The sequence below is a fragment of the Bubalus bubalis genome, chromosome 1 (assembly GCF_019923935.1).
Source record: "Bubalus bubalis isolate 160015118507 breed Murrah chromosome 1, NDDB_SH_1, whole genome shotgun sequence".
Classification (NCBI taxonomy): domain Eukaryota; kingdom Metazoa; phylum Chordata; class Mammalia; order Artiodactyla; family Bovidae; genus Bubalus; species Bubalus bubalis.
Genome location: NC_059157.1, coordinates 25,582,591 through 25,600,983, shown reverse-complemented (window position 1 = coordinate 25,600,983; position 18,393 = coordinate 25,582,591). Strand labels below are relative to the sequence as shown.

Sequence of the window (18,393 nt, the reverse complement as noted above, 5' to 3'; positions counted from 1 at the left end):
TAACCAATTGCACTGTCTTTTTGTACAAAAACCTTTAAGTTGTAGTATTGAATTTGGTTACTCAAGCAACATACTGTCAGATACTGCACAGATGTTTCATTTTTACCTGCTAGTTTTAAAATGTATGTCATAAGTTAAAAGGGCAAACTTAACAAGAATAGGTGAAATTTTTTTCTGGGACCATACCATTCTTTAAAAACTGCCATGTACATGACCTACTTGATTGTCACCAGAATTATCCAAGTATAGTTTATAAATGTGAAATATTTCAATAAAAACTTCAAGTATTTTTTATAAAAGAAATTGTAAGAATCAAAGCAATTAAAGGTAGCTGTTCATAAAATATCACAAAATACTGTAGATAATGTCACATGTCTAATTGTATGTCCGTAATTTCTGGCTCAAAAAAAAATTACAAATAAAATAGATCCTTTCTGCTTTTGACTCAGGGTATTTACTGACCCTCTTAAGCCAATTACAGAATTCCTTAGATTAGCATTTCCTGCCTTCAACTCTACTTTGTTTGGGAGACACACACAGAAAAATACACAATACATTTCACATCACTTTCCTTATTTACCAGCCTCAGCAGCAAGGGACTTAGGAATATTTGAAAATTCAACTCCAACCTCAAAGAATAAAATTTGCCAGCTGTGAGAATATCTAACAGAATATCCTAAAGGCTTAAAAGCAATTAATTCCAAAGGTATGGTTCTAGAAAGTATTTTGGCAATTGTAAACAAACGGCCTTCCAAGGTGAGAACTTTTGTTATGTTTATTAAAAAGGAGTATCCTTAATTTATAAACATATTTTGTAAAAGTAGCTCTTACAGGTTAGTAGGGAAAACCAGAGTCAGATTGACTTGTAAGAACTCTATGAACTTAATTTTCCAAAAAGAAAGCTACCATTACATCCAACACCATGCTATTCTTTCCTGTTTAATACCACAAATTCTCACCTTTGTAAAGTTCTGAACAGCAGAACAATTGAGAAAAAGAACGAAGGAACACCTGAAGTTCAATCAAGCAACAGGCCTCACTATAGCCAAACCGATTTTGCAATGATTTTTTTCTTTTAACAATACACCTAATTTAAAACTATTCCATACTATAACTTGTTTAGAAAAAAATTAGTATAACACATAAAATGGCTCCTAGAATTAACCAATTTTAGTATCTCAAGATGTATTTCAAATATATGAAGTCTATTAAGATGCTGATATCTTTCCATTAAAATACATGCTGACACACGTAAATTTAGTTGCATAATTCATATGAAGAGGCTGTTCTAATTTTTTAAAACCACTAGAGGTCACAGATACCTGCAATAAAAACAGCTGAAATAATCTGAATTGCAGAATATTTCTAACCTGACCACGCAGAAAATGAACAAAACCAAACAAAAACAACGCCAGCAGAACAATCAAAATGACTTGAAGGTAATTCCTGAGTGTAGGAACAAGAATCACAAAGTGAGAAATGAACCCACTGATAGTTACCAGCTGCGGGGAGGTGGGTTAGAATGAACAGGGTAAATCTATTAGACTTAAGAGGATTGAGTACGTTACTCCCAGAAGAGAACTCACTTATGAAAACTTTGTTTTCCCTTTCCTTTAGGGTTCAAAGTTTTTTCTCCAAAAATAGTCCACTATTCGTGAAACTTGAATTGTGAAGAGTTATCTCCTTTTTAGCCAAGTATAGAATTTCAACAATTCGGCCAACGCGGCAAACAGGTGGGTTAAAGGAAATGTTGGTGAGGAAGCCGGGCAAAGCCAGGCACGCAGACAAGACAGGAGACAGATGGCAGTCGGCAGCGGTGTGTCAGGGGAGATGAGGGAAGTCGGAATTAGGGGAGCTGAGCAGTGGTGGGGGCGGGAGGGTGGGGAAAGGGGGTCCCGGAAGAAATCCTGAACGTGTGGGTCAGGGACGGGAGAGCAAGCGTGAGACCCAGGACCAAGGGAGATATGTCCAAAAAAAAAGGGCGGCAGCTGGCGGGAGTCGGCCTGAGGAGCTGCGAGTGTGGTTTGCACCAGCCCGCCCTCCCGCCCTACTTTCTTCCTTCGGTCGGAAAGGCAGCGGCCAGTCACCTGGAGTGTGAGTTCCGGAGGGACTCGATCAGGCGCTGCTTCTGCTGCTGGAGGCTGGTGAGACCACCGGGGGACCCAGCTGCGGAGGAGGAGGCGCTCTTGGTCAGAGGGAAGAGCCAGCTCATCCTCCACGGGTCCCCGGGCCGAGGCCCCGGAAGGCTCTGGCCTGCTTCTCCCAGCGGCTCAGCCCGGCGGTTCTCCAGCGACAGAGGAGGAGCGGGCAGGGACCGCCTGGCCCAAGTGCTGGGCAGCCGCGTCTTCTCTAAGCCGGCCCGGCGGGGGGTCCTCGGGGCCGGGGGGGCATGCTACTGTCAGCGCAGCAGCTGAAGAGAAGGGAACTCGCAGCTCGAGACTGGCGGTCCGCGGCCCTGACGGCCCAACCAGCCAGCCAGACAGCCCGACCGCTTTAATTCTCCACCGCCTCAGCCTCCGTCACCTGCGTGCCCCGCCCCCTCTGCGGATGGCGTCATCATCCGGCGCCCCCGCCCGGACGCGCGAGAAGCGACAGCGCAGCGCGGTGCGGCGAAGCTCCGGCTCCCCTTTCCCCCTTGCCGGGCGAGCGGTGTCTATGGGGCACCCGCCGCTGCCCCCGCCGCTACCGCCACCGCCACCGCCGCTGCCGCCGCTGGGTGCTGTCTCTATGGCGAGGAGGAAGAGGAGGAGCGCGAGCTCAACGACACAAGTAGATCTCGCGTCTACCTCAGACTTGGGGGGGGGGGGGGGGGCGGGTTGGGGAAGTAGGAAGGGGGCGGGAACGATGAACCTGAGAGGGCGCGCGATGGCGCCAGCTGGAGCGCGGCAGGCGCAGGGACGGGCCGGGCGGCGAGTGGCGGGGGGGAAGGTACTTGGGGCTGGGGGGTTTGTCGAGGGGGTGGCGCGGGGTGATGACGCGAAGGCTTTGTACCTGGGGCTTCAGTGGTGCGGGACGGAAATTGGGAGTGGAGGGCGGTGGCCTAGACCGTCAGCTCCTCGCAGTGCTTCTCGCGGCGGGGCTTGGGATTCAGTCGGGTTCCAGTCAGTGGTTATCAGCAGCCTTCGCGCTGGCTCTCTGCCAGGGAAGAGAGTTGTCTGTGACTTGAATCTGTCTGTACTGTCCTCGCGTTTCGTTGGGAACCCGCTGTTCGGAGTTGGCTACCTCCAGTAACAAGAAGGCCTCTGGTGCCTCTTCAGGTCTTCTGGAAGTGTAGTAGAGAGCGAGGTGGAGGAAAGCAATGTTCAACGACAGGGCCTTTACAAATTGTGTCTGTGTGTGTGTCTGTGTGTGTGTAACCGAGTGAAGTGAGTTATAAAGGGAGTAGCCCTTCGATCTTCGGTTTCTGTTCTTAGAGCACTCGAGGTTACATTTGTGACTGTAGAGTTATAAGAAGAGGTCACAGCTCCCTTTTACACTTGTCTGTTGCGGTTTTTTCAAACTTGTGTGAAAAGCGAAAGAGGATTTGGAATTTCCCCGCTTAAGAACCAAAATGTTGGTCTGTACTGTTACCATGAAACCTGTGTTTGTAAGAACCAGAAACGTGACATGTGTGTTTGGTAACCAGGGAAAATGCTTGGATTTTTAGGAAATTAGAAAGAGTTTGAAATGCAGAGACTGTCGCTTCCCTTCTTTTTCCCATCAGCAGTTACAGACATTGAAACAGTTTCTGTGGCTATTGTTTATTGCTCAGAAAGAACTTTTTAAAAGAAAAAAATTATTTACTTTTGGCCCCTCCCATCTGACCTAAATAAATTCTGGTAAATTTTGTAGTTAAATCAGACTTTGAAAATTATATTGAAAATATAATTTCAATTTGTAGTTTAATCAGACTTTGAATGTTCAATTAGGAATAAAAGCAAGTACTATTACTACCTTTGCCCTCGTAACATCTGATCTTGTCACGTGTATCAGTATGTGGCTTTTCATGTTTACCTGAAAAGGGATGTCTTTATACAGTTTTATTCAGAGAGTGAGTTGAATTCAGAGAAATTTTTAATTAATGGGAAGTTTTTAAAAATGATTAGTGTGTATGCAGAAAACACTTTTTACCTAACATTAGAACCAGGAAACCTGTGTTGTCCTTTTCCTCCTACTGATTCGCGGTGTGACTTTAGACAAGTCACGTCCTAAACTTTGATTTTCTCATAAATCAAAGACCTCAAATAAATATCTCTTAGGTTTCTATCACCTCATTCTGTGATTCAGATTCCTGGTATAACTGATTCTTATTTTGCAGGTACATAAATAAAGGATAAAGTATTTACGAAACAAATCTTCAATCAAGTATAACATTTTGATGCTTGGCAGCTAGACTCCTTGTGCCCTCACTATGCCAGCAGCAACTGTAGATCATAGCCAAAGAATTTGTGAAGTTTGGGCTTGCAACCTGGATGAAGAGATGAAGAAAATTCGTCAAGTTATCCGAAAATATAATTACGTTGCTATGGTATGCCTATGAGCAAAATCTTTAAAATGCCTTTTATGAAAGAGGATTTTAAAACATCTTGAATTCAACCCTTCTGGTTGATTTTTTTTCTAGGTATTTAATGAAAATAATTTTGTCAATGACCTCCCAACTAAAGACCACCAAGAACACACCAGTAATGTGACAAGTTGGGTTTCTTACTCATTGCATTGAGGAAAAATGCATTCTTAGTACCATGGGGTTATTTGCATAAGCTAGTGTTGGAAAGACCTTCTAGGAATTGGGGTGTGTGGCAGTGGTTTTAGGGAGTGAAGAAGTGGGGCTCAAGCTGGAGTAATTCCACGATAGGATATCTTAATGAGTCTCAACTAGAATGAGAGAAGACTAGAGTGAGGCTAAAGCTGTAAAGAAGCAACAGTCACTCATTATTTAAGATAGAAGGAGGTTTGATCATGTTTATGGTTTGGACAATGTGTGTTTTTGCATATGTTCAGTTATGATTACAGACTGGCCATGTCTGATATTATGGTGTTTAATTGTTTATATTCAGCAGAAGACCCATTGGGACCTAGCTGTGAATGCCAGGTCTGCTCCTAGCAACACTAAGGCCTGATACTAATACCAGATGGAGCTCCTAGATGTCTTTCTCAAACAAAAAAATTCAGATCTCCCAATGAAGCATTATTGATCTGTAGTTTTTTGTTTGTTTTTTAATTACCAGTGGAGTTCCGTGAACACACTGTGTTGTTAATCATTTCTAGTTTTGCATATACTGTTCACTCGGCCTAGCCTGTCTACTCAATTAACTAATTTTTTTGCTTCTTGGGCACTGTCTGTTTTGACTTCTCTACTGTATTCTAGATATTAGCTTCGAGAAGAAAGAGCTTAGTATCTTAATCATCCTTTCTCCCCCCAACACTTAGCATAATACATAGCATCCAATAAAGTGGTTGTTGAGTTTGACTGAATTTAGAAAAGTTTCCATTTCTCTCCTTCTTCATAAGAATTGAAATTTAGGTTTTGTTCTTAGTTTCTTAATTTGAATTTTACTACTAAAATGATATGTTTATTTTCTTAGCACATTTAATACAAATACATAAATATGCTTCTTTTGGGAGGGGCAGGTTGGTTGGTTAAAATATGAATATTTGAATGTACACAGATAATGTCCTATTTAATAGATGTATTTTCTTATCCATAATTAGAATGAAGTTATTTTTTCCAGTAGAAATTCACAGTGATCATTTATTTCTCAAATGAAAGCTGTGATGACTTTAGACATGTGATAGCATTCTACAGGAATGAGTGGTGGCATGCAGTCTTTAAGGGTGTGCTTTCCCTGGAGTGTAGAGAGTATTGTTTTAGGCCAAGAAAGTAGGAGGGTTTTGGTATTTATCTAAATACTTACTTCAGAAAAGCAATTAAAAAGTATGGTACATTTTCTAGTCTTTTTAACCGTCTTCATTGGTTTTAATATTACAGTACTGCTAGCATAGTTTCACATACTTGTTGAAAAACATGAATTTGTAATTTTCTTTTTCCTCCTTCCTCGGCAATAGAGTACTTAGTTGCATTTATTATGTGTACATTATACATGGTAATTTTTTACTGATATGATATTTAAAGTAAGATGAAGTCATTAAGTTTGTGGTTTTATGGTTTTAAAAAGTAATACTCTTCCTAGTTAAAAGGTACATTGTAATTGAACATGAATTGTGTAGAATATCACCCCAACAATGTGTACTCAAAATTAATTATTCTAGGAATTTTTGGATTGTGGTTTTGACCATTTAGTAAGTAATGACCCTTAAAACTATTTTACAGGACACCGAGTTTCCAGGCGTGGTTGCAAGACCCATTGGAGAATTCAGGAGCAATGCTGACTATCAGTACCAACTGTTGCGGTGTAATGTAGACTTGTTGAAGATAATTCAGCTGGGACTGACATTTATGAATGAGCAAGGAGAATACCCACCAGGAACTTCAACTTGGCAGTTTAACTTTAAATTTAATTTGACGTAAGTAGGAAATAAATTTAACCCAAACTTGTTTTTTTTTAGTTTAATTTTAGACATTAATTTCCATCAGGTACAACAAATGAAATTTGGTACTGCTACCCTGGAAATATTTAAAACCTAAAATTTCAAAACTTTATGTTTCTTCTTTTTATTATGGGACAAAAAAAATCAGGATAAAGAAGACTTAAATTCAGATACTTTGAGTTTTAGAGCTGTTATTTTAAAAGCATAACTGCCACTATTTTGAAATTTGGAAAACTGGGTTTTGAAAATATTTTTTGATAGAAAAAAGATAACTTTACAACATTAATTTTGCTTTCAAACTTTGTGTGCAATTTGAAACATATATGTCTTTGTTGTAAAAGTTATCCTTCTCATGAAGAGATTCTTATCATGGTCATAGTCCATTGTGTGAATAGAAGGCTCATCAGAGGTGATAATAAGATCATACCTAGAAACTTGGGTGCATTTTCCTTTCAAATCAGTTATTGGGTCAGCCCAGCCCACAGAACCTCTTACAGGTTACATATGGGAGAAGTATTAGTATCCTTGAGCCTGGTGTTTCTTTTAGGAAACAATTTGGAATCTGAATTCTAACTCAAGTCCTGGGTCACAACCCAGTTTCTTTACTTACAGTACTTCTGTATAATTGGTAAGAGTAGTCTTGATAGCTTAGGGAAGTTTCCAGTGTTTTGGGGTGAGGACAGATTGTTTACAAACTGTAAGATGGGGAAATGCTGAATACACTTTGAGTATGTTACTATACTGCAGTATCCTTCTGTTTGACAGTCTCTGCTTGTTTCATATGATCTTACATCCAATTTGCAAAATAGTAAATGAAGCTGTAGGACAATTAATGGTGGTAGTGGTGGTGGTGGTCAGTCCCTTCAGTCTTGTTCAACTCATTGTGACCCCACGGACTGTAGCCCACCAGGCTCCTCTATCCGTGAGAGTCTCTAGGCAAGAATACTGGAGTGGGTAGCCATTCGCTTCTCCAGGGATGTCTTCCTGATCCAGGGATCAAACCCAGGTTTCCTACATTGCAAGTGAATTCTTTATCATCTGAGCCGCTAGAGAAGCCCCAGTTGATGGTAGTGCCGTTTAAGGACCTCTGTTCTCTGTAGTGTGATCCTTAGCATATATAAGATCTAAAGACAAGCAGGGCTGATGAGCTTAGAGGACAGTGTTGTCAATGGTATAATAGTATGGCTTCTAATTGCATTATGTTTAGCCTGACTCTGTTTGCACTCTGTTGGATTTAATAATATACTCTCCACAACTTTGTCAAGGGTGAAAGGTACTTATCTCTATTTAAACTGATAATAACCTTTTATAAGTCCTTTAATTCTGAAAATTCCCTTTTATCTCTTTCCTGAAAGGTAACCCTTTTTAAAATCGGTTCTCGACCATTTCATTTGCTCTGTGTTACTTTTTTCCCAAGCTGATCATCAGAACATTGTTCTGTACTAACGTAGTGCTATGATCTCAGTATGTGAGTAGGAGGTGACCTATCAGGGTCTCAGTTTTGGTAAAATAGACATTTTTCCTTTCTAGAAACATCTTTGTTCTTATAACAACTGCTTTGTTACTGCATTTTTTGAAAGACATTTTTCTTCTCGTACATTTTTTCTCATACAGAAAAACTCATGCTGTAGTCTATTGCTGCCATTCATCCTAATGTTAATACCTTGAGAGACCTTTAAGGATGTAGTAAAAAATATTATTTAAATAGAAAGGGTCAGTTGTAAAACCAGTTCTACCTAATGTGGAGAAAGAACACCATGAATCTTGGATATTTTGAAGAAAGATGAAAATGGACTTTTATTGAGTTCCTAGAATGAATGTGTCAGCAGTGGTGCTAGGTCCCAGGGACATAATGTTGAGGAAAGTTGGTCATGGTCATTATAACTCTTCTGCCTGCTTTCTGTTGCTGAAATCCAAGAATTAGAACTGTTAGGTACTGATCAGTGTTTGGGAATTTGCTCTAAAGTGAATTTAGACTTGATACATACATGAAAATTAAAGTAGGATATGATATTTGATCATAAAACACCAGAGTACTCATCCAGGTCTCTCTCCTGGAGATGGTGATCCAGTATGTCCAGGTGTTGCACTTGTGAATCCATATTGTTGACAAGTTAATGGGAGTGATTATTATCATTGGGCGTTTGGGAAATACTGATTTAAATAGTGCAGTACTCCCTGGTAATATACCATTGAACAAAACAGACAAAAATCATTGCCCTCTTCAAGCTTAAATTATGATTAAGAGAGAGATCATAAAAGTAAAGTGAGCATATGGCCCAGAATAATGTGAGCCTGGAGAAGGAGTCTCTTATGCCTTTGGTTGGTTATAGTTGCTAGAGCATGTCTCTTAGTGAGCATCTGGCATGATGAGTGAGATTCTACTTGTTTAAAGTACATGTTTTTGTATAACAAGGACAGTAATATCTGTTGTGTAATTGAAAAAACTTGAATTGGGTTTATTCAGATAACCTTTTGAAAGAGTTTTTTGGCATAATTTTCCAAGGAATTTTGACTTAAGAGTAATTGTCGCAATTCCTGTTTTTAAATACTTCATTTGCTAGTTTTATTACTTTTCAAAGGCAATATTCCTTTTGGCTTAGTTTTATTAAACCTTTTATAGAACTTTCTTTTGCTAAGTGGTAGAAATCAGTATTCTCACAATTTTCAAAGTAAATAGAAACATCCAGTGGGCACTGCATGAAATACTTTCCATTCTTGGAAACATACCTTCATTTTGATCACTTTTTTGATTTAATATAGTATTTTGGATACCTGTGTGCTTGTGCTTATAGATATTAAAGATGGTTTTCTTTTTGGCTTAAGTAAAATCTTGAAAGATTGGCTTATATTTAGATTCCCTGTCTTGATTTTGAGAAGTAATATTCTAGGAGTAAAGCTGTTAGAAGGAGAAATTAATGCTGCTCCAGCAGAGTCTTTCATTTTAAACAGCTTACTGCTGATGGGAACTGTTTGAGAGGCTCATCGGTAGTGAGAGGAAGCAACTCCTCCTTCTTTAAGAGAGTGTGGTTTAACGCAGGCACAGCAGGAGTTTTCCCTTCAATCTCTTTCCCTTCTCTCTGCTGAGAGCCTGGGAGACAGACACAGGCTTCACCCCTGTGGCTGCAGCTCTGTTTGGCAGCATTAAAATGGCTGCTGAGACTGAAAGCCCGGATAAGAACATGTCTGTTACTCTGTGGTGGTAGTTACGGTGAGTAGAAGACCCTGGTTTTTTTTTTTTTTTGAACCCAGTTAAATTTACTTAATTTGTGAAAGGCTAATGAGATGGATAGTAAAGATTAAAGTCTCACCATTGGACTGTTTCAAATGATAATTTGCTGTATGAACATTCTTCTAAAATTAAGTTGACCTTTGTATTTCAGTCACATTTACCTTCCATATATATGAAATGTTGGAACAAATGGACTCGGGCCCATTCTCTCTTGATATTTCTGGCACCGTAGTTGTAGATGTCAGTGGGAGAAACATAGTTTGAAATACGGCACTTTTGAATGTTGTCTTTCTTTTTCTCCTGCCAGGGAGGACATGTATGCCCAAGACTCTATAGAGCTGCTCACAACATCTGGTATCCAGTTTAAAAAACATGAGGAGGAAGGAATTGAGACCCAGTACTTTGCAGAACTTCTTATGACATCAGGAGTAGTCCTCTGTGAAGGGGTCAAATGGTTATCATTTCATAGGTAAAAGATTACATTGCAAATGCTATTTGTGTTACACCATTTTCTAGCTGCATCACACTTGACTTGGGTCATGGTGTCAGCATTTCAGGCTTAGTTCAGCAGAGAATTGGCTGCCATATAGCTCAACAGGCTAATGTTGGTCTCCTTAAAGGTTCATTTAATGATGTGGGATCCATTTCAGTCTAAGGGAGACAGTATTGCATAGTGGAAAGAGTGTAGGCTGAAAAAAACGGACCTTGGTTTAAGTCCAGCAGTGCCATTTGGAATCTGTGTTATTACATAGGTTTATTTATTTAATAAATAGAGTTAACATTTCTAAGCCTTAGAATGAAAAATTTATTCATCAAAAAAAGTTATTATCTACTGTATGTCAAGCAGTTTGATAAGATTCTAGGAATTAAGTTACAAAATAGGCTACAGTCTCTGATTTTTTTGTTTATATCTTGATATTCCTTACGGTTTCCAATGTTAAAGCTTTTTTTCCCCTCTTTTTAAAGTAAGAAGTAAAACTCTAAACACTGAATAGAAATTTTATATGTACTCACTTTAAAAGGTATGTTAAATAGCCTTTCTCATCAAATATTTAAGTCCCAACTATGTGTCATAAGGGAAAAAAAATTCAAGATGTGACACCTGCCCTTTAAAGAAGTGGAGAAAACAGTGCATGTGCTTTAAATGGTGGTACAGAAAACAGCTTGTCTGAGAAATCTGTGGGAGCGGGGCTCTTGGGGGAAGGCATCATGTGCGAGGTCTTAAGGAAAGATTGACAGGGAAGAGAAGGGGTGTGACTGTGGGATGGAGTGCAGGGAGGTATAAAGCTGTGAAAAAGCCAGACAGTAGGGACAGGATCTTGATTTGAGAATGTGGGAGTTGGCTGTTGTTCTCTAGATAGTAGTTCTCAGCTTTACTAGCTTCACTTCTCTCATGTACAACATTCCCACTAGTATCTCTGAGGGATTGAGACAGGAACAAAATTTTGAGGGAAGAGAGTATTTCTTTATAAAATTACTTAAGTGAAAATACTTTGGTAGGGAATTACTGTTTGGGTTTTTGAAATGTATGATTGTATTATATAAATGATGGGAAGATAGGCATTATTTTTGTCTTCTGATTGCTAGTTTTTCTGCTATCTTTGACATTTTTGCCAAGTCTCATTTCATCTATATTTTTTGAGACATCTGCTGTGGACAGTTTGATTTTAGAGAGTTCTCTATTGAAGGATCTGCTAAATAGTAGTTCAGTGACTACAGCCCTAAGATAGTTGTAGAGATTTGTATATTAATATTCCTGATTGATGATACTTATCACTGTCTGTGAATGATGGCATTTCCTCATTATAACTGTAAATGTGTTTATTTTCTCTGTTCTTTTGTGCATTTTTTTCTGGTTCATTTCTTTTTTCCTCTCCCGTTTACGGTGTGACTCACTTAAAAGTTGTATTGAAAAAAAAAATGGTTTTTTCACTTCTGTGGTTTTTATGGTCCCTCTTCTGTATTCTTTAACCCTTTCATAGTGGTTATGACTTTGGCTACTTAATCAAAATCCTGACCAACTCTAACTTGCCTGAAGAAGAACTTGACTTCTTTGAGATCCTTCGATTGTTTTTTCCTGTCATTTATGATGTGAAGTACCTCATGAAGAGCTGCAAAAATCTCAAAGTAAGTCTTTAAATGGTTTTATTTGTAATCAACACGCTATTCAGAGTGGGTAACTGACTTAAAAGATGCTAGGTTAGATGTTGATTTAAACCTTATTTTTAAGTTTTATATTAAATGCACATTATCTGATTATACATTGTCATCTAATTCCTTTTTTGCATAAAAAGTTTATAAGGAATCCTTATTCAAAGCTTCATTATATATTTGCAGAATAAGCTTTAGCAAGATTCAAACCAAAGATCATATTCTTATCATTCTTTTGCCACGTTGAACATGAACTAGCACAGAATCTGAGTCTGACACAGAAATGCAAGTTCTCCCTGTCTCCCAACACATAATCAACACATGTAGGAGGAAGTCTCGGGACCATCAGTGTACAGCTAGAGTCAGTCATGTAGCAAAAAGAGTTTCCCCTTCAGCTTATCTTGGAGGTTATATTCTCAGGTCTAGTCATAGGGTCATGTTCCTATAAAGGGATTTTTTTCTTTTTTTTTTTTCCCTCCTCACTACCAACCCATGGACATCATCTTGTTAGTAGTAAGTGCTGGTAATTGGGTAGATCCTATCTAAACAGCAGCTTACATTCTGATGCTTATTACCATGTGTGTAATGATTTGTTACTTCTAAGCATTAATTCTTTCAAAAAGAAAGTGTCTTTATCAGGAAAAGTGCTCTTAATTTTAGAGTGAATTCACTGCTAGGGGTACAGACTCCTAAAGAACATAGTGGTTTTATTTTTACAGTGTGTTAGTGCTTAAGCTGTAACTCAAGAAAAACATTTCCATAAAGTTGTTGCTTCATAGAACCTACATCAAGGCTGATCAAGTTTTCTCCTCCTTGGCTTTTTAGAAGTGCAAGGAGTCATACTTTTAGGAGACGGTGAAAACTTAAAGAGTTTTACTTTTATGTAGGAAGAAATAATTTAGGAATTGACTTAAGGAAGCTTTGCTTTTGACAGATGAACTGAAAATCCTGAGAAAGTCTTTGGGCTGAAGTTTCCTTACCTCATTACAGGATATAGCATACAATCTGGGAAGTTTTTAAGAAATACTACTTCATGTTTGTAGCACCAAAGAAAAGCAGAATTCTGTGCAATTTGAATAGACTTCTACTGTGACTCAGGTGAACTTACAGTAGGCTGTCCTCATGTCTCTAGACAGGATATCCCCTGAAAGTATTGCATGCTGAGAATCCAAGGCCTAAATATTTTTATCTGGCTGTGGAAATACTCTTTTTAAATTTGACATGTCTGAATAGTGACAGTTTGGGTGAACAGAGCACCAAATTATTATTCATTATGTGTATGCTGTTGAAAATTTTCTGAGCATATTAGACATTCTGAATATGCCCTGAGTAACTGGAAGTGTTAAAATTTAGGTTGATGACAAAAGTACTTTCTGACATATAGTCAACCATTCTGAATGACTACTCTGTTGCTCTCCTGAGCAGCTGCTAATGATACCTAATCCTTGTGCTGTTTTTAGCCCTGAAGCAACTGCTGTGCAAAGCACTGTTTCAAGCTGTGATGTAGAAAAGGACTAGTTTGCTGGTAGAGGCCTTAACAGTTTAGAGAGAAATTTCTTTGTGTGAGTTTTGTCGTTGGTCCTGATGTTTGTTTCTTTGCTTTCTCTTCTCCCATTTTCCCCTCTTTATTCTCCTTCCCTCTTTCCTTCTCTATTCTTTCCCTTCCTTTCTTTCAATCTCATTATCTTTCCTTTCTAATCCTAGCAGTATTTACACAGGTGGGTGTTTAGCAGACCCTTCTAAAGGGTTATATTCTTATAACAACATACTCTTTTTCTTTTTATCTAACAAAAACTGTAGTCAAAGATTGATTAGTTATAACAGCTTTGTTTTGTGCACATTATTTAGATGAGCTGTTTAGAGATATTTAGATGAAACTTTTTATATGAAGCTTAAGAAAATTTATAAAGTACCTGCTTACAGTACATTTTATAAGAATTGATAGATGGAGAGATGGCCTGTGAGTGTACTCAGTAAACATTAGCCTGTGTTACCTTATATATGATCTGCTGCCCCCGTATCTTGAGGGAAATTACTTGCCATCATATGCCTTAAAGGGTATGATGAAGATAAATTTCCCCAATTAAGATCTCATTTTCTATTGAATTATAAACATCTCCCACATTCAACAAATGCATCAGTGATTCACATTCTCTTATTTTCTGCTGATCTTCATAAGGTCCATCTTTATTGAAACTCATTGCTGTTTTAATCATTGTCTATGTTATGTAATTTTTGAATCCAGATGTTGCAATGTTTTTCTTTTGACAAGCAATTTTTCTTTCTTGTAGGGTGGTTTACAGGAAGTTGCTGAACAGTTAGAGCTGGAACGGATAGGACCGCAGCATCAGGCAGGATCTGACTCACTGCTCACAGGAATGGCCTTTTTCAAAATGAGAGAAGTATGAAGACATCAGTGCCTTTTTCTCAGTTGGTTATTAGGTTGAGAACATTAAAATATAATGGCAAAAGTTTTGGGGGCAATAAGTACATACTAAGGGAAGATATAATTACAGTTGCCATATAAGTCATATCCACCACACTTGAATGAAAGTAATCAAAAATGAGTCATCTTGAAATGCAAAGTTCAGAAGGAAAAGAAGAAAATAAGTTCTTAGTAGAATACGAAACTTAAACTACCTTAGAAATTATGTAGGTCCAACCATGTTATTTCTTAGATGAGGAAGCCGAGGCTAGAGGCCAGTAGCATTTATCCAAGGTTATATACATTAATAGGGGAACTCCAGAGTACTTCCTATTAATCACATTAGTGTTGCTTCTGTCAAGTCAAGGGAAGTCGCTCAGTCGTGTCTGACTCGTTGTGACCCCATGGACTGTAGCCCACCAGGCTCCTCCACCCATGGTATTCTCCAGGCAAGAATACTGGAGTGGGTTGCCATTTGCTTCTCAAGGAATCCATATAATTAAGTTTTCCCTGGCACTGTCTTTTCTTAGGTATTAAACTGTTGCCATACTTCAGTACTTTGAGGATTTACAGAGTAGGACTCAGGCTGTTTAGTAGATTCTTACAAAAAGGTTTTGAATTCTAAAGAGGTTAAATAAATCTGAAATAGTAGGTAAGTCAAAAATCATGTTGGGCAGACATTCCTTAAGAGGCAAAAGGCAGAAGTTCTTCAAGTATAAAGAAGTCAGTTACAGAAAAATGAAATTTAATGAATCCAAGTCTCCTCTTAGGTTAAGTGATGGGCATAGGTGTACTTAATAGATAAATGGAAAGAAAAGAAAGCCAGTTATGTGAAAAGAAAACAGTGGACATTTTGCTTACAAAAACGTTTTCCTTTTTGCAAAATACTGTAGAATTCTTTAGAGTATATCCTCTTAGACATTAAAGAAATGACTGAGGATAATTCTGGGAATTTAGAACTTTTAGTAGAAATATATTAATAATACGTGTAATAGGACATATAGCTATCTTGCCAAGTGGTATTGATTCAGAAGTGATTTGGACTGTGTTCCTGACAAGTAAATATTTTGTTTTGTATGTCTTCATAGTGCTCCATTAGAGAATTACAAGACAACCTTTTGCGTTCTCAGCTTTGCGTTTAAAAATATGCCTTGATGGTTTGGTTAACGGTGGATTCTCTGCTATTAATTTGTTATCTTTATTTTTCTTGGCTTTATTAAGGATAATAACCTAATGTGAATGTTCAGATTTTGCTGTCCAGACATGTTTGGGGTTTGTTTTTAGCCAAAAGTCTTGGCCTTTCACATAGACTTAAGGCTACTTATAAACCTTAGCCCCTTCCCCAACCCATTATTGGCTATTTTTATTCATTCTCATGATTAAGTATTATTAAATTAATGGACTAAAAATGCCTGCCATTTTTCCATTTTACAAATTCTCATAAAATGGTCTGAGTGTTAATAGGAAAGGCATTGTGTTTATATAGTTTTGGTAGTCTTTTTCTTTGATTTCTTTTGAACTCTGTACTTCTTAAGAACATCAGTCTTATATGTTTAATTTAAATGTGTGGCTTCAGAGGAGCACCATAGATAAGAGCTGTCATAGTTAAGGAATAGTCAGTACTTACATTGATGAAATAATAAACTACCAGTCGTACCTTTTGTTTAAAATTATCTTTTTTTTTTTTTTTTTCCTTCCAAAATTCCTTTTTAGATGTTCTTTGAAGATCATATTGATGATGCCAAATATTGTGGTCATTTGTATGGCCTTGGTTCTGGTTCATCCTATGTACAGAATGGCACAGGGAATGCATATGAAGAGGAAGCCAGCAAGCAGTCATGACATGAAATAGTTCTCTTATTCTTATTTTATTTGAGATACACACATGCTTGTATATAGGTTTTATCTCTGGTTGAATCCCTTGAACAGTAGACATAGCTTTTTTTTTTTTTCTTCATAGCTTATTTTTCTGCCTTTCAGCACTAAGTATCTACCATTCCTATCTCAGATCTTAATAAACAGAAAAGTATTCAGGTTCAATCCGGCCTTAAATACACTTGTTAGTAGGTGTGTGTGAGTGGGGAAAGCTACATGGTATTGAATACTTTGATAAACTTCAGCTACTTGAGCTTGGTTTGTTTTTTCCCGTTCTTAAATTAACTAGCACTGACTGTAATTTATTTCCCTGTTTCATGTCTCCCTTCCATTCTGCAGGAGTTTTAGCTATTTGAGATTGTGGACCATCAATTTTGCACTTTAGAGAGTGATTCTGTCTCAAATCCTCTGTTTATCAGCAGTTTTGGTTTTCCTTGCTCTTTGCTGGAAAAATGACCATCTGCCAACTTTTTCCATATTTACTTGTTTTTGACCCATGGAATATATAGCACATGCACCGTGCAAATGGTTGAATCAGCAGGACTACAAAAAAGAAAAGACAAAAAACTACTGAGGAGCTTAGTAACTGCTGTTTCTGTGCATAGTAGTTAATCTTCCAAGCACATCTAGTGTCTGTCCGTTTCTAATTGGCATGTGTTTAGGCTGCTCTGTGACTGAAGTGTTTTTCAAACCAGCTTTACACCCTTCAGGAAAAATCCTTTGTGATGGGACATTTAATGTCCGCCGGGAAACTGGTACCCAAGATGTTGAAGCTGCAGTTATTTTATGATAGCACACTTCCCTTATCTGCTTCTTTTTATTCCATCTCTGTTTACCCTTATTTTAAAAAATTTTAGAGCCATATTTACAATGCTCTTGATTTGTTGATTCCACAAATCAATTTCATTCAAATCCAAAGATTGCCAAGTCTTTAGGTATATTTTGTACCAAATTAAATTACGAAAAATTCGAGCTTTCATAGTTGCTACAAAGATAAATAATGGAGAAATTTGGTGCAAAACAACATAATATAAAATTTTATATTTATTAGCTATATACAGTATAGCTAATAAAACTACCTGAGGAGTGTAATGCTTGTTTATTTTTTGTGTATATCTTTGCAATCTATTTTATATATATTGACAAAAGAGACTGTGAAATATTTAGCCATGTGGAATATGTGACCAGACCAGAGCATGCGTAGGAAGGCATTTTGGTAATAATTAACTGCCCTGAAATGACGGACTACAAGTTATGATGTGTGTCATCTGCACTTCAATCGGTAATATTAGCAAATCTCCAAATGTTAGCCACATTCGTTTGTTTCCCTTGTACATTGTTTATTCATGATACTTCAATGCTGTAACTGGGTGGTCCTTTTTAAACAAAACATTTGCGAAACAGAGGGATTATTTGTTTTTAAAGCTTTTGTAAATAAAGGCTTCAGAAATGTTTTCTTATATATGTTGATGACTGGTAATTTTGTTTTAGAAATATTTGGGATATTGTGGGTTTTTGTTTTTAAATATCGGCAACTGAACAGAACTCAGTAATTTCATTTACTACATGATTTTTAATGTCTTAATTGAAAAAAATCAACCTGAGCCTTCTTCACAACAACAGTGTTCGCTTGTTTTTTTAATGCATACCTCTACCAAATGTTAAGACTTGACTTCTGACTCCCCTTTCCAGGGATGCATTTATTCTGAAAGACAAAAGTAAATGCATTTGATCTAACTTACTGTGGCTTCCTTTTAAAGTCAATACAGCAGGTATCTAATTGGTTTCTTTTTCTTTTGATCTTCACTTCCTTAAAAAAATAATTACAAAGATTGCCTTTTGAATAGCCGTGTAGTTTGTATCCATTTTGGTTTCAAGAATTAATATATTTTATAACTTCTAAAAGAAGAGCTATATAACCCTCACTAAATATAGTTTTTGGATCAAAGATATTTGCTTGATGATTTTTTAATGTTCCTAAGACATTAATTCTGGACTCACCATATTCTGTTAAATCTACTAGAGCAAGAGTCAGCAAATTACGGCCCATCAACCAAAACCAGCCTGCTGCCTGTTTTTGTCTGGCCAGTGACATGAGAATGGATTTTATAGTTTTTAATGGTTGGGGAAAAAAAGAATTTCTTGATGTGTGAAAATTATATGAAATTCAAAGTTTAGTGTC

General features: G+C 37.7%; 2 protein-coding genes across 4 annotated transcripts in view; one reads left to right on the top strand and one right to left on the bottom strand.

The window, feature by feature from the left end:
• VPS37A (VPS37A subunit of ESCRT-I) overlaps positions 1-2,498 on the bottom strand; it is a 32,714-nt gene extending 30,216 nt beyond the window's left edge. The window contains exon 1 of one of the 2 annotated variants that reach the window (XM_044938024.2): positions 2,088-2,498. In XM_044938024.2, coding sequence (XP_044793959.1) covers positions 2,088-2,212 — 125 coding nt within the window. In that variant the 5' untranslated portion in view covers positions 2,213-2,498. The remainder of the gene's footprint in view (positions 1-2,087) is intronic. The other variant, XM_006080156.4, reaches the window with a different exon arrangement.
• CNOT7 (CCR4-NOT transcription complex subunit 7) lies at positions 1,613-17,673 on the top strand. Of its 2 annotated transcripts, none has more exons than XM_044938041.2 (7): positions 1,613-1,733; positions 4,298-4,507; positions 6,311-6,504; positions 10,068-10,229; positions 11,743-11,887; positions 14,203-14,313; positions 16,050-17,673. In XM_044938041.2, exons 2-7 carry the CDS (start codon positions 4,391-4,393, stop codon positions 16,176-16,178), a joined length of 858 nt encoding a protein of 285 aa, XP_044793976.1. In that variant the 5' UTR covers positions 1,613-1,733; positions 4,298-4,390; the 3' UTR covers positions 16,179-17,673. The 2 variants fall into 2 exon arrangements, with proteins under 2 accessions (XP_044793976.1, XP_006080217.1); XM_006080155.4 differs by lacking the exon at positions 1,613-1,733 and adding an exon at positions 2,631-2,769.
• Positions 17,674-18,393: the final 720 nt, after the last annotated feature.

What these genes read in the sequence shown, in the direction of transcription:
- CNOT7 (XM_044938041.2), top strand. Translation starts at nt 4,391, where the DNA reads ATGCCAGCAGCAACTGTAGATCATAGCCAAAGAATTTGTGAAGTTTGG. An exon ending in AACTTTAAATTTAATTTGAC is followed by an intron (nt 6,505 to 10,067) that starts GTAAGTAGGAAA and finishes TTCTCCTGCCAG; the next exon opens with GGAGGACATGTATGCCCAAG. An exon ending in AAATGGTTATCATTTCATAG is followed by an intron (nt 10,230 to 11,742) that starts GTAAAAGATTAC and finishes ACCCTTTCATAG; the next exon opens with TGGTTATGACTTTGGCTACT.